We start from the raw sequence: 14,758 nt of genomic DNA on the forward strand, positions 1-14,758 counted from the left end.
AACAGGAACTTCAGAACATTTCACAGCTCATGCAGAACTTGTACATGGACGAAGAAGTAGTTGTTTGAGCAGAACAAGGGAACACTGCATGGCTTAAAATCATAAAAGGTGTATGTCAGGATTGTATCCTTTCACCATAGTCTTGCAATCTGTATATTGAGTAAATAATCTGAGAAGCTGGACTATAGGAGAAAGAATGTGGCATCACAATTAAAAGAAGGCTAATTAACCGAGATATGCAGATGACACAACTTTGCTTGCTGAAAGCAAGGAGCACTTGAATCATTTCCTGATGAAAATTGAAGACGCCAGTCTTCAGTATGAATTGTAGCTTAACTAAATAAAAAAAGCCAAACTCACTATTATTGAGTCAATAGCACTGACCCTGTTAGACACAGTGGCCCTATTGGATAAAGTAGAATATCTTCTGTGGGTTTCTGCAACTTTACAGTAGTAGCAAACCCCATTTTTTCCCTTCAGTGTGGCTGATGGCTTCAAACTACTGACCTTGCAATTAGAAGTCCAACACATAAACAACTTCACATAGCTTCACATAAACAATCTTTACAACTGAACCAATAGACATTATGAAAAAGGGGGTTGAAGTTGTTAGGGATTTCATTTTGCTTGGATCCATAATCAATGGTCATGGAAACAGAAGACATGAATTCAACCAATATATTTCATTGAGCAAATCTTCTGCACAAGACTTCTTTAAAGTGTTGAAGAACAAGGATGCCACTTGAGAACTAAAGAGTTGAATGACCCAAGCCATGATATTTTCACTTGCCTCATATGCATAGGAGTTATATGATTCAGAACCAAATCAATGGACAACCAATTGTTCTTAATATTATAGATCATTTCATCCCTCCCACCCCATCTTCTTTGAAAACATATGTATAATATCTTGACTGAGCCAGGCGTTATTTGATCCTCAAAGTAACCCCCCTGCTTTTCAGCACTCTAAATAGGCCCTTGTGCAGTAGATTTCCAAATAAAATGTGTTGTCTGGGGTCTTGACTGCTGCTTACATGAGCATTCATTGTAGATCCTAACAAAATGAAACCCTTGATAACTTCAATCTTTTCTCCATTTAACATAATGTTACCTTTTGGCCCAATTGAAAAGATTTTGGTTTTCTGTGCATTGAAATGTACTCCACACTGCAATCTTTGATCTTGAAACAAGTGCTTCAAGTCCTCACTCTGAACAAGTATGGTCGTACCATTTGTATATTACAGGCCCTTGATAGACCTTCCTCCAATCCTGATGCCACTTTCTTCTTCATATAATCCAGTTTCTCTGATAATTTGCTCAGCATACAGATTGCATAAACATGGTAAAAGAATACAACCCTATCGTGCACACCTTTCCATTCAGTACTCCCTTGTTCATAACTTCCTCTTGACCCATGTACAAGTTCTGCAGGAGCACAATGAAGTGTTCTGGAATTCCCATTCTTCTCAAAGTTATCCATAGTTGGTTATGATCCACACACAGTTGAATGCCCTGGCACAGTCAATAAAGCACATGGAAGCATCTTTCTGGTATTATGTGCTTTCAGCCAAGATCCATTTGACATTAGCAATAATATCCCTTGTTCCATGTCCTCTTCTGACTCTGGCCTGAGCCTCTGACAGCTCCCACTCAATGTACTGCTGAAATCATTGTTGGATCATCTCCAGAAACCCCTAGACCTTAACCAGCAATAATCTAAATACAGGCATGTACATATGTAAATATATTTATATATAATGATGGAGAAACAGATCTATGTGCATGTATTTATAGGTTTAGTATTAAGGTAGCAGATGGACATTGGGCCTCCACTCAAGAACTCACTCAATGCCATAACACTTTGTTCTATTAAACTGGCATTCCATGATGCTCACCTTCCCGACATGATCGCTGAAGACAAAACGGGTGCATAAGCAAATGTGGTGAAGAAAGTTGATGGTGGCTGGCTACCAAAAGATATAGCACCTGGTGTCTCAAAGGCGTGAACGTAAACAAGCATAGAAGCAACAAAACCCACATGGAAGAAGCACACCAGCCTGTGTGATCACGAGGTGTCGAAGTGATCAGGTATCAGGCATCAAAGAACAAAAAATTATATCATTGTGAATGAGTGGGGAGTGTGGAGTGTGGACCCAAAGCCCATCTTTAGGCAATTGGACATCCCCTTACAGAAGAGTCGTGGGGAGGAGACAAGCCAGTCAGGGTGCAGTGTAGCAATGATGAAACATACAACTTCCTCGAGTTCTTAAATGCTTCCCCCACACACACACACTATCATGATCCCAACTCTACCTTACAAATGCGGCTGGACCAGAGGATGTACACTGGTACAGATAGGAACTGGAAACACAGAGAATCCAGGACAGATGATCCCTTCAGGACCAGTGGTGAGAGTGGCGATACCAGGAAAGTGGAGGGAAGGTGGGGTAGAAAGGGGAACCGATTACAAGGATCTACATATAACCTGCTCCCTGGGGCACAGACAACAGAAAAGTAGATGAAGGGAGACATTGGGCAGTGTAAGACATGAAAAAATAATAATTTAGAAATTATCAAGGGTTTGTGAGGGAGTGGGGAGGGAGAGTGAGGGTAAAAAATGAGGAGCTGATGCCAAGGGCTCAAGTAGAAAGCAAATGTTTTGAGAACGAAGAGGGCAATAAATGTACAAATGTGCTTGACACAATGGATGGATGTATGGACTGGGATAGGAGTTGTATGAGCAGCCCCAATAAAAATTTTTTTTTAAAAAAACAGCCATTTAGGTGGGACATCATCTATATCCACATGGAAGAAGCACACTAATTTGTGTGACCCAAGGATTGGACGTGTTGTTTTTATTGTTAGATGCCATCCTGTCGGTTCCAGGCAATAGTGACTCTATCAACAACAGAATATGAACCTATAAATATATGCACATAGATCTATTTCTCCAGCATTGTATATAAACATATTTACATATGTTCATGCCTGTATTTAGACCTCTATAAATGCCCTTTGCCCCCTAGTTCTTTCCTCTATTTCCCTTTACTTTCCTCTTGTCCCACTATCATGCTCAGCCTTCATTTGGATTTCAGTAATTCCTCTTGGTTACATTGGGGGAGGTCGGGGAAAGGAAGTGTTATTAACAATCCCAGGGACAAGGGAACAACAAATGATCCAAAATCAGGAGTAAGGAGGGTGTAGGAGGCCTGGTAGGACTTGATCAAGGGCTATTTGTTTTAAGACAAGGCTTCAAAACCACCAGTGATAATGGTCCCGTCGGCTTCTTCAGTGATCTTTGCATAAACGTGAGTATCCAGTAGGACCATGTCATAAGAAATGATTGTTCTTAGATTGTGCTAGACTTAAGTGTGAGCCCTAAGTCCATTCCTATGTCTGTAGTTTAAACAGTTATCTGGCTCACTTTAGGGCATCGTTATAATTTTATCTTTCCATCTTCTTTGATGTTTGCTGTATCATTCACTGTGTTGCCCATAGAACCCTTGAATATTCCAACTAAAAGCTTGAACTTTTAAAAAATATCATTTTCATTGGGGGCTCTTACAGCTCTTATCACAATCCATCCACCCATCCATTGTGTCAAGCACATTTGTACATGTTGCCATCATCATTTTCAAAACATTTTCTTTCTACTTGAGCTCTTGATAGCAGCTCCTCATTTTTCTCCCTTCCTGCCCCACCCAAGCTTGATGTTTTCATTCAATTCTTTCTTTGTGAGAAATGCTGGGCATGTACTCCCCTATTGTTCTAATTCCAAGCCTTTTTGCACGGCATTATAATACTATACGTTCTCTTCTGTAGCTTCCCTCTTAAAGTTTCTCTTCAGAGCTTTTACTTCATTGCTTCTGTTTGCTTTAGCTAGTCTACATCCCAGAGGAAGCTTCAGAGTCTCCTTTAACATCCATTTTCTTTTTATCCGGTCCTTTTAAAGTGGCCACATGTTGGGCTACAATTTGTGAGGTCATCAGTTCAAAACCACAGGCTGTTCCTCAGGAGAAAGATGAGGCTTTCTACTCCCGTAAATAACTGGTCTTAGACACTCACAGGAGCAGGTCTACCCTGTCTTATGAAGTCACTATCAGTTGGCATCGACTATGGGAGTGAGTCTGGTTGTCCAAGTTTTGCCTTTTACAGGAGTGTTGTTCTTGATGCCATCCCACAATGCTCTTTAATCGTTGCTGTTAAATGAGTTAAAACTATTCTTACGATGGCCTCTAATTTAACGCAGGATATACAAAATTCATACATGAGCTTTGTTTGGGCTGATGATGTTAAGAGTCTCCATTGTCTGTACTCAGAGATATTATTGATTTAATCGTTACTTACTTCATCTGTCAAGGTCCACATGTATAATCACTGTTCACGTATATGAAACAAAGAAGCTTTTGGTTTTGCAAAATTCTGTCATGTGATTTCCAGCATTGTTTCTATCATCAGAATCATGTTTTCAAACCATATTATCTTTTTGCCTCCAATTTCACATTTTAATCATCAGTAAATACAAATGCACCTTGATTGCATGTTAGATCAATTTTACACAACAAAAGTTGGTAGACTAATTTCTTCATTATTGACTGCAATGGTTGTTTTGTAAAATTGCTTAATGCTACCAGGAGCACTGGTGGCATAGTGGTTACACTTTGGGCTACTAACTGCAAGGTCAGCAGCTCAAGACCACTAATTGCTCCTCAGGAGAAAGGTGGGGCTTTCTACTCCTGTAGAGTTCTAAAAATGATTAGGGCAAAAAAATTGCTTAATGCTGTATTAATTGGTCTTCTGTGTAGACACAGGGAAATTATCCCTCTAGTCAACATTACCCTCCAGGATATGACTGTGAGTATTATTTTTGACAATAAATGTGGTATCATTTCTCTTCAATTGATCATTTCTAGCATAATAAACCATATGACTTCTCACTTAAAAATGGCCCATACTAGTGTCTTTCAGCCTCTAAACGCTGAGGAAGTTAGTCTTAGTTATTCCATTTTGGTTTTGTTGCCTTATTGTTTTCATAGATTCATACTTTGTACATTCCATGTTTCAATTTTTAGTTGATGTTTTCAGGTGTTTCTTCTCATTTTGAATGAAGTCAAGCTGGTAAATTAGTTTAGAAGGTTTTACTTCATTGGTACCATTAAGTTGGCTCTACTTTGAGGAGGCCGCTCTACTCCACTTGCATTTTTAGTGGCTTCCAATTTGAAGAGCTCATCTTCTGGCACTCCATCAAATAAAGTTCATTGATACTCATCCGTTTTCTGTGGTTAATTTGAATGAACTTGGTCACTTGTTTCTACTTCACAATCTATCTTAGTCTACCAGTCCAGTTCTGCTGAAATTTGTCCATTTGGGATAACCCTATTAGTTCTTAAAATATCAGTGACTTAGCTTCTAGTCTCACAGCAACAAGCAAGCCACCACAGTATGATAAACTGACAGACAAATGATGGCTGTTGATGTTAGGGATATCTAATCTACATAACTTGCAGAAAAATCCCAAGTATTTAAGAAAGACTGAACAAGAATTGATTATTGGAGGAGGTTATGGAATTACATGTGGGAAGTTAATATAGATATCTCATTTTGTTGTGAATTTTGCTAATGTAGAAGACAATACAAAATGATGGTATAAAAATAAGAGGCATCTGAAATAAAGAGGAGTCTGATGATACAGGTGTTCTGTCTGGAGAACACATTCTTTAAGAACTTTTATTTTTAAAGGCTTTAGGGGAGAGTAGATATTTTTAAAGGGAATGAGAAATTCATTCAAATCTCACTAGGGGCCTCTAAGGAACTCCTAAATCTGTCTTATGTTATATTACCTGAAGGATCAAACATCAAAGAGAACTTCCACATTTTTTCTATGTTGGAAGAGCTAGTATTGGGCATGAACTCTCAATGTAAGCAATTAGAAAAACTCACAAAATATATGAACCAGTATCTTTAAACATTGGACAGGACTGGGTGAGGTGTGATATAGGAAAGAGAGAGAGAGAGAGAGAGAGAGAGAACAAAAGAAAGCCCTACTGTTGGCCTTCTTTCTCCCTGGAGGCAGTAAAGAAAGGGGAAACCATGCAGAGTGTGATGGTTTTAATGGGTTAAAAATGCAGAGATTTGACCATTGGAAAAAATGAGATATCTGAAATTTGAATCACCACAGAACTTGACTTGAAGAAGAGAATCTGTTTCTGAATATTAAATCTGGATATAGGCAGTAATTCCACAAAATCAAATAAAAGACTAGTGAGGAGTTGTAAACAGGATTCAGCCACTCGACAGTCACAAGAGACTGAAGAGAAACCATGCCTTCGTAGTAGGTTAATCAAGTTATAGAATAAAGGCTTTTCTGAATTCACCCAAACAAAGCTCTATAACAATCTGTGATGATTACAGACTATGTCAACCAAACATTCCTGGATAAGGGTAACGGTGGAACCCAACCAATTAATCAGGTTATAGTTCAATGACACCTCTTTGGAGCTGTGGCTTTTTGTATGAGGGAGAGGCCAAGCAGAGCTGAATTTTCTTTGGCCCTTTGCCTTCTGCTGGAACTGGATCTTGTGTCTGGTTCCTCAATTTTCTGTGGCATCACTTGCTGATCCTAGGAGCCATCAGTGGACCACCAATGGTAGATTCATTTGACTAACTTCAGATTTGCTTACCTCTGCATCTACCAGCCTGTGCCTCCTTCACCTCTGTTTTGTTGGTCAGCTTCCAGTTGATCAGTTTCCACAGCTCCATGGGTCAGGAGGAACTTAACTTGAACCAGCCTGGTTTTACCTACGTCTACAACTCTGTGAGCTATCTCTTGATATAAACCTCTTGAAAAAACCTCTTGATATAAACACTACACTAGTTTTGCTTCTCTAGAGGACCCAGAGTAACACATTATTTGGAAAAATAATCAAGCTGATATACAACTTTTATTAAAAGAAGAAAACAAAATCCAGGCAATTGACAAACCAATCGCCTCAATATACAACAATGAGAAATGAAAAGAAGCAGGAAAATAGGACCCATATGAAGAGGAAAATTAAGCAAAAGATCCAGAAATGCTAGTGTTGACACACCAAACAGAAAAGGACTTTCACATAGATGTGCTCCAGAAAGGGAACGATACGCGCATCTTGCCGAATTAGCGAGGACAAGCCATTGAACTCCTCCTTTCCGATCTGATGCCAACACAATGGTTCTTACAAAGAAGAGTAGTGAGATAAAGAAAAGTCATCTCACTACCAGTGAGGTGGTACCCAGAGAGTGCGCCGTCAACATCCATGAGCCTTTCCATAGAGAGGGCTTCAAAAGGATACTCAAGGAGACCTGGGAATTTGCCATGAAGGAGATAGGAATGCCAGATGTGTGTACTGACATCAGACTAAACAAAGTTGCCTGGGCCAAGGAAATAGGGAATGTGCCATTTCTGTATCCATGCACAGTTGTTCAGAAAATGTAGTGAGGATGAAGATTCAATAAAATCTGTTCATTGGTTACATGCATTATTATTTTTTTTAAACCTGCAGTCAATGTGGATGAAAATTAACAGATGATTAACTAAGTTGTTATATAACTGCCTCCAAAAAAAGGAAAATGACTAATGGAATGTCTAGGCATGGAAACAAAATATTGGGAAGACAAGATCAGCGGATCTTTGACAAAGGTGTCCAGATAATGCAAAAACACTTTAGCTGTAATGCATTCAATTATGTGCTATGGCTCTTTTGATCACTTTGTAACTCCCACCAAATGATTGAGTATTGAGTAGATCCATGAAGATTGAGTCGATTTCTTTTTCTACTGGATCTCCTTAATAGAAGGAAGATGCTGAAAGGACTATGAATCTGTTGTGAGTGATTGCTAATAAGGTTAATATGATTGTTAAGAAACTTGGAACTTAGGAAGGGTTGGTCAGTTTGGCATCACTCTGGGTTTAAAATGAGCCATTTCAGAAGCAGGAAGAGGGATCTCATTACTACCAAGAAAGAAGTACCAGGAGTGAGATGTGTTCTTTGACCCTGAAATCCTCGTGGGCTGAAATCTCTGTGTACTTCCTTTATCCATCAGACAGACAGCTATGAAACAGAAACAGAGGAGAAAACTGTTGGCAGCAAAGGCAGGAACACCAAAAGCAGGAGACAGAGTGGTCAGCCTCCTGGCCCACAGAGCAAGAAAGCTCAGTGCCTTGGGGCAGGAGGCTTATTTGCAGAGTGGGTTGCCTTTAGGCACTTAATCGGGGAGCTAGGTTCGCTGCCTTTGAAGCTAGGGCTGAGTGCCTTTGGGCTGACTTTTAGGGCAGAGTGGAATGCCCTTTGGGCATTTAGCAGCATCACTAAAGGAGCTTTGTAACACTTGAGGACAGAGGCCAAGGGGTCACTGGGTTAAGAGACCAAGGATGAGAGAGAAGCACAGCTGTGGCCCTGCTGAGAAGATGTGCTCCTGACCAGAAGAACTACATCATGAGCATTTCTGATCCCAAAACGTGACCTGTTAACTTTCCTAATAAATCCCATAATTTTCAGTATTGTCTGGGAGTTCTGTGTGGTCACGGCAATGAATTTTCTAACCCGGGAGGGAAGCAGAAAGTGCCTTTGGAAGGACAGTTGGTGGCAGAGGTAATTAAAAAGGAATCACATATGAATCGGCCTTGGGCTGATGTTGAGTTTGATTCTCCTCCCCCCTTGTGAAGTCAGAGGTCAAATGATGCCCCACACCATTTTTACTACAGCTTTTATAACACATGGTGCTATAACTCACAGCCATTGAGTCTATTCCAGCTCATTATGACCCGTTGGGTTTCCAAGACTATAAATCTTTACTAGAGCAGAAAGTCTCATCTTTCTTCCAGGAAGCAACTGATGGACTTGAACTGTTCACCTTGTAGTAAGCAGTCCAAGTCATAACCCACCATGCCAACAAGGCTTCCTATGTATATGTTTAGAGTCATTGAATATTTACATAGAAAATGTTAAACCTCAACTCTTATTTTATACCTTAAACCAAAAACCAAATCCACTTCAATTGAGTCAATTCCAACTCATAACAATCCTAAATAGGGTTTACAATCTTGTTAATCTTTATCAGAGCCTTATCGTCTTCCCTCAGAGTGTCTGGTGAGTTTGAACTACCAACGTTGCATTACCAACCAGCACCTAATCCATAATGCTACCAGGGCTCCTTACCTAATACCTCAATTAAGAAAACAAACAAACAAAAACCTGCCAATGAGTCAATAGTGAGCCGATAGAGCAGGGTAGAACTGCCCCTGTAGGTTTCCAAGACTATAAATCTTTGTGGAAGTAAAAAGCCTCATCTTTCTCCGAAGGAGCTGCTGGTGAGGTTGAATTGCCAACCTCGTGATAAGCTGCCCAACTCATAACCACAACACGATCAAGGCTCCTCCCTTACACCTTCCTTATAAAAAAAAGAGCTCAAAACAAGCTATATAGCCAAATGTAAAAGTTAAGAGAATAAAACTTCATGAAGCAGCATTAACCACAATCTTTGCTATCTTGTGAGTAAGTAAAATTTCTAATATAGGTCAAAGAGCAGAAAGTAAGAAATAAAAATTATAAATTTCCCCCCAAATTAGAAGACAAAAGCAGGGAAAGCAGATACAAACTGGGGAAAGCTCCTTAGAAACAAATTTTTGCTAACTACTTGTACCAAAATGCATAAAGTACCCTAACGATCCCACTTGTGAAAATTTAATAGACAAAATATTTGTTTAGACACTTTTCAAAAACAATATCTATATGGGTAAAATCTAAAGGACTAACAGTACTACTGTGTTGACAAGATGTAGTTCTTCTGCATTACAAATGAAAATATGCAGTGTTACGCTTGCTTTGGGAAATATTTTAGAAATGTCTTAAAAATGAAATAGGTGTTTATGATATAAATTAGCCTCTCCTAATCCAGGCTTTAATCCAAGTGAAATGAAATCTATGTTCATACAGAAGCTTATTTATTTATTTTTTAAATTTAATTTTAATTTTAAATCATTTTATTGGTGGCTCGTACAATTCTTATCACAATCCATACATAAATCCATTGTGTCAAGAACATATGTACATTTGTTGCCATCATCATTCTCAAAACATTTGCCTTCTACTTGAGCCCTTAATGTCCGCTGCTCATTTTCCCTCTCCCTCCCCACACCCCCTACCTCATGAACCCTTCATCATTCATAAATTATTATTATTTTGTCATATATTACACTGTCCAACATCTCCCCCGCCTTCTTCTCTGCTGTCCCTCCCCAGAGAGGATGCTATATGTAGATTCTTGTAATCAGTTCCCCCTTCCTACCCCCAAATTCTCTCCACCCTCCATGCATCTCCACTCTCACCACTGGTCCTGAAGGAGTCATCTGTCGTGGATTCCCTGTGTTTCCAGTTGCTATCTGTACCAATGTACATCCTCTGGTCTAGCCAGATTTGTAAGGTAGAATTGGGATCATGATAGTGGGGAGGAGGAAGAATTTAAGAACTAGAGGGAAGTTATATGTTTCATTGTTGCTACCCTGTACCCTGACAGCCTCATCTCCTCCCCACAACCCTTCAGCAAGGGGTGTCCAGTTGGTTACCAATGGGCATTGAGTCTCCACTCTGGAGTCACCCACATTTTCAATGATATGATATTTTGTTCCTTGATGATACATAGAGAGGCTCTTTTATAAATCAAAGTGGTTTTATTTGCAGTAGTCAAAGACCAGAAATGACCCAAATATCCATAAACAGGTAAACGGATAGACAAATTGTGGTTTATCCATACAATGGAATGTCCTTCAGAAATTAAAATAAATGAACTTTGGCTATACTCAACAAATAAATCTCAAAATCTTATACTGAGCAATAAAACTGAGAAATACAAAGCACATATAGTATGATTGCATTTATATCAAATTCCAAGAAAGTCCAAGAAATTCCAGTGTTTGCCGAAGACCAAGGGATTTGACCTCAGAAAAAAGTGTTAAAGAAATATCCTAATATCTTAATTGTGGTGTACGTATGGATAAATGTAATGATCAGATATTATTGAATTATAGACCACTAGTGGATATATTTATTTTATGTACATTATATTCTAATTAAATTAATTTAATAAAATAACTATCACAGTGAAATTTAAGCTGTAAACCATCAACTTGCATTTAGCATTTACATTTGTTCCTAAACTTGACACTTCCTTCATTTTAGCCTAAAATATTCCACCTTAAAGTAGTATGCCTTTTCTTTCATTAAACTCTGCTGCTTCTCATTAATTTTTAAAACCTAGCAAAATATGCTACTTACCAATATAGTTCTTTGACATGGCAACTTCTCTGACTTCAATGTGAACAGAACCTCTTGGTATCAGCACTACTTCCATGTAACCTGGAACACAGAAGATAACCAGTAATAATCAGCATCTACAGGCTTGGCCAGAAAGCAAAGACTTAGAAACCAGTCAGTTATAACCATTTTCTTAGCCTTCCAATCTCCCTGTGACTTTATATTTTTTTAAACCATGAAATGCTGGTAAAATCCCTTTTGGGTTTCATGAATACGCCTAGAGTACTCTTAGGTTTCTCTAAAGTTATCTCAAGACCTTTAAAGCCCCACGTGTGTCATATTGTTGGGTGGGTTTGGGGTTTTCTCCTCCACACGTGACCCTCCCATCAGTGCTCTGTGAGAATGAATATCAAAAAGAAATGTGGCTAAATGGAATTAAGCTGAGAGGAAACACCATCTGCTTAAAATATCTGACATCAAGCCACGTTTAGTACTCGGCGGGACTGGCAGCATTTGGGAAAAACATAAGCTTGTCTGTCTCCATAAAGACAATTTAAACTGAGTTTGGAAAATTCAGATGTTTTGGCTATTCCAAGTACACCAGAGGTGTGAGGAAGAGTTCTCTCTACACACTCACCTCCTCTGGGCAACGAATCATTGAAGAAGCCTTCAATGGCGTCGCATGCGCTTCCATCCCCTCCACAGACTCGACATCTATCTTCCCTAGCATCAGATCCCAAAATATTATCACAACCTACATGCTGAAAACAGAGAAGAATATTCAGTGGGTCAAAAATAGGAGGGCTCGAAACCATAGCTAATCAAATAAATGTAACTGACTTATTTATTTATTTTTCCGGTAAAGGAAATCAAATAAAATCAAATTTATTTTCCTCTTTCTTTATTTTCAGCTCTCTTGTGAGTCCTTGTTAATAGGTCTCAACACACAAGTTTAAGGAAAAGAAACTCCAGTCCCTCAGGAATGTCTGCCGACATTTCTAATCGAGTTCTTCATTGACAGGTATCATGCTTCAACTCTTATAATTAGTGGAATTTGTTAGCAACGGATTCTTACTTATGCCTCAATCAAGAAATGCAAAGACTAAGAAAAAATGAGATAGGTTTCAGTAAAAGAGATAGGAAATAGGAGCATGGGATTTATGAAACTGATACTCCACCCTCAATTTTGCACACCATCATATAAATGGGGGCTATAATATAGGTTGTATGAACATGTTGGTACTTTGAAACTGCGCATTTGACCCCTGGCCATTAATATAAAGCAGATATTGTATGAATTAAATCTCTACGTAGGTCATGTTATCTGAATAAGATTGGATATGGCCACAGAAATAACTGTCTCATTCAAAGAAATAAAGCAAACATACAAAAATGGCATCACAAGATAAATGTGGAGACAAATAACCAGAAGGATAGAAACTTTTGCAAGAAACTTATGAGGCCTCAGCAGACAGTGTTTTCATTTGTTCTTCCCCAATTTCTAGGGCTGTTTTGTATTTCTCTTTAAAGTGAAAAACAAACAAACACGAACTTATGAAAACACCAGACTTTGTGCTTACCTACAGCCTTTTCTCATTATGATAAGATTCACACACAACTCTGAGAAAAGAGCCCGGGTAACTGACATTGCCCAACTGGTCTGGCTCATTCTCTGAAGTAAATGTTTCAATAAGGTAAAGACTAACTTTATAATTAAAACCATTAGAACTGCTTGAAAATGAGACAAAATAGGAAGAGCATAGCTGTTTCACACTTTTATGAAAATTATGCCTTGAAATAAATCAGATAATCTTCCAACGAGAGCATATGGTACCCATATGAATAAGAGTTGAACCCCCGCTTTCTCTTTTTTTCCTGTCACTTATTTGTAAACAGAACAAAAGAAGAACAGAAATTTAAGTCCAAAATATTTTCAAAGCTCTCACAACCACCGCATACACAATCAGAAGACCCAGATAAATTGGTCACATGGCACTTGAATATGAGCGGGCAGTTTCTACCCAGAACTACATACATTGTCATCCTTACTAGGAAATGAGCTTTCTCTCAAACAGGCCCTCTTCATTAAAACGGAATATGATATGAATTAGGAGGATCTGCTGTCTCAGAAAAAGACAAAGTATCAAGACATCAACAAACATGGGAGAAGTGCACAGTCTGAGCAACCTTGCATTCGCCATTGATACAGATATCCAGGGAATCCCCATTGCACTGAGTCCCATCAATCACCGCAGGAGCACGCTCAGTGTAGAAATTGTAACCTTCAGCCAAGCAGTTTAACGCACACGGTTTTACCCCACCTGGATAAACACAGGAGAAGGAAAATAAATAGGGGATTCTACTCACAAACAGTGATTCAATCTTACCTATACAAATCTTACAATTCATATCGTCATCTCTTGTCTCCTTTGCTAAAATTTAATGTTTATTTTCATTGAATAAGAACGTGCTGAGCAGTTTTAAGATGTAAAATGGAAATATTTCCAATATATTTTAAGTCAAAAGTAGTAGCAGTAAAAATACCTGCATGTTGTGAAACTGAATAAAAATTATTTTTAAAACAAACCATGGGATAAAGCTCATTAAACACTTAAGATAATTTTCTTTTATTATAAATGGAGATACCTAATAGACAATGTCATTTGTTACTGAAGCTACAGCAAATATTCTGCTGTTTCTTGTAAGGATAGATTAGCTGTAAAATTAAATTAAATTTGTGTTCTACTAAAACATGCCCGATCCCCTAAGTTTATTTTCCACAAAAGGATAATATTGTTATAAGGTAATGAAATCAAAGATAGAATTAATAATAGCATTAAATATGAATGATTTTAAGATTAAATATTACATATAGCATTAAATGTGAATACTGAAAGCAATGCCTACTTTTGCTTTTTGAATGAACGCATGTAATAGTTCTTGAGCATTTTCAGGTAATTTAAATTTCTATTTGTAAAAGTTGAAATGAAAAATAGACATATATAATAGCAGTTACCAAAAAAACCCACATATCACAGTTTTGTAGCATAAGGTCCCAAACTTATTAGGCCTACCCCTTTTCAGAACGAAATTATTCGGTGTCCCTGACAGTGAAAAGCTTTTGTCCTAGAGTCAATCACTCCAGCCCCTCCCCCTTTGGGAAACACTCTCTTATAGTACATTAGAAAGAGAACTGTGAGTTCGATGGCTATGATCAAAACCAAACAAATAAAAATGGGATAGCTACTATGGGAAAAGTGTATTGATTACGCCAGAATTACAATGTGACACAAACCCACTGAAAGCAGTAACGTAATGAGACCATTGCAGCCATAGTCACAGTAGCCAAACATAGAAACAACCTAAGCATCACTCAGCAGATGGATGGATAAAAAGAATGGAGCACATGGAAATCAGCCATTAAGAGAAATGAGGTCCTACCTAATACATGCTACAACATGGATGAACCT

The 14,758-nt window shown here is 38.4% G+C and overlaps 1 protein-coding gene across 3 annotated transcripts in view; it reads right to left on the minus strand.

Annotated features, from left to right (window-relative positions):
- Positions 1-14,758, minus strand: part of ADAMTS6 (ADAM metallopeptidase with thrombospondin type 1 motif 6) — a 308,640-nt gene that overhangs the window by 67,637 nt on the left and 226,245 nt on the right. For all 3 annotated transcript variants that reach the window (XR_012782832.1, XM_075541085.1, XM_075541084.1), the window contains 3 exons: positions 13,476-13,609; positions 11,926-12,049; positions 11,310-11,390 (listed from right to left, as the gene is read on the minus strand). Coding sequence is in view for 2 of the 3 variants with exons in the window: in XM_075541085.1 (XP_075397200.1) it covers positions 11,310-11,390; positions 11,926-12,049; positions 13,476-13,609 (339 nt within the window). In the remaining variant the exon portion in view is untranslated. The remainder of the gene's footprint in view (positions 1-11,309; positions 11,391-11,925; positions 12,050-13,475; positions 13,610-14,758) is intronic.

The sequence above is a fragment of the Tenrec ecaudatus genome, chromosome 2 (assembly GCF_050624435.1).
Source record: "Tenrec ecaudatus isolate mTenEca1 chromosome 2, mTenEca1.hap1, whole genome shotgun sequence".
Taxonomy (NCBI): Eukaryota; Metazoa; Chordata; class Mammalia; order Afrosoricida; family Tenrecidae; genus Tenrec; species Tenrec ecaudatus.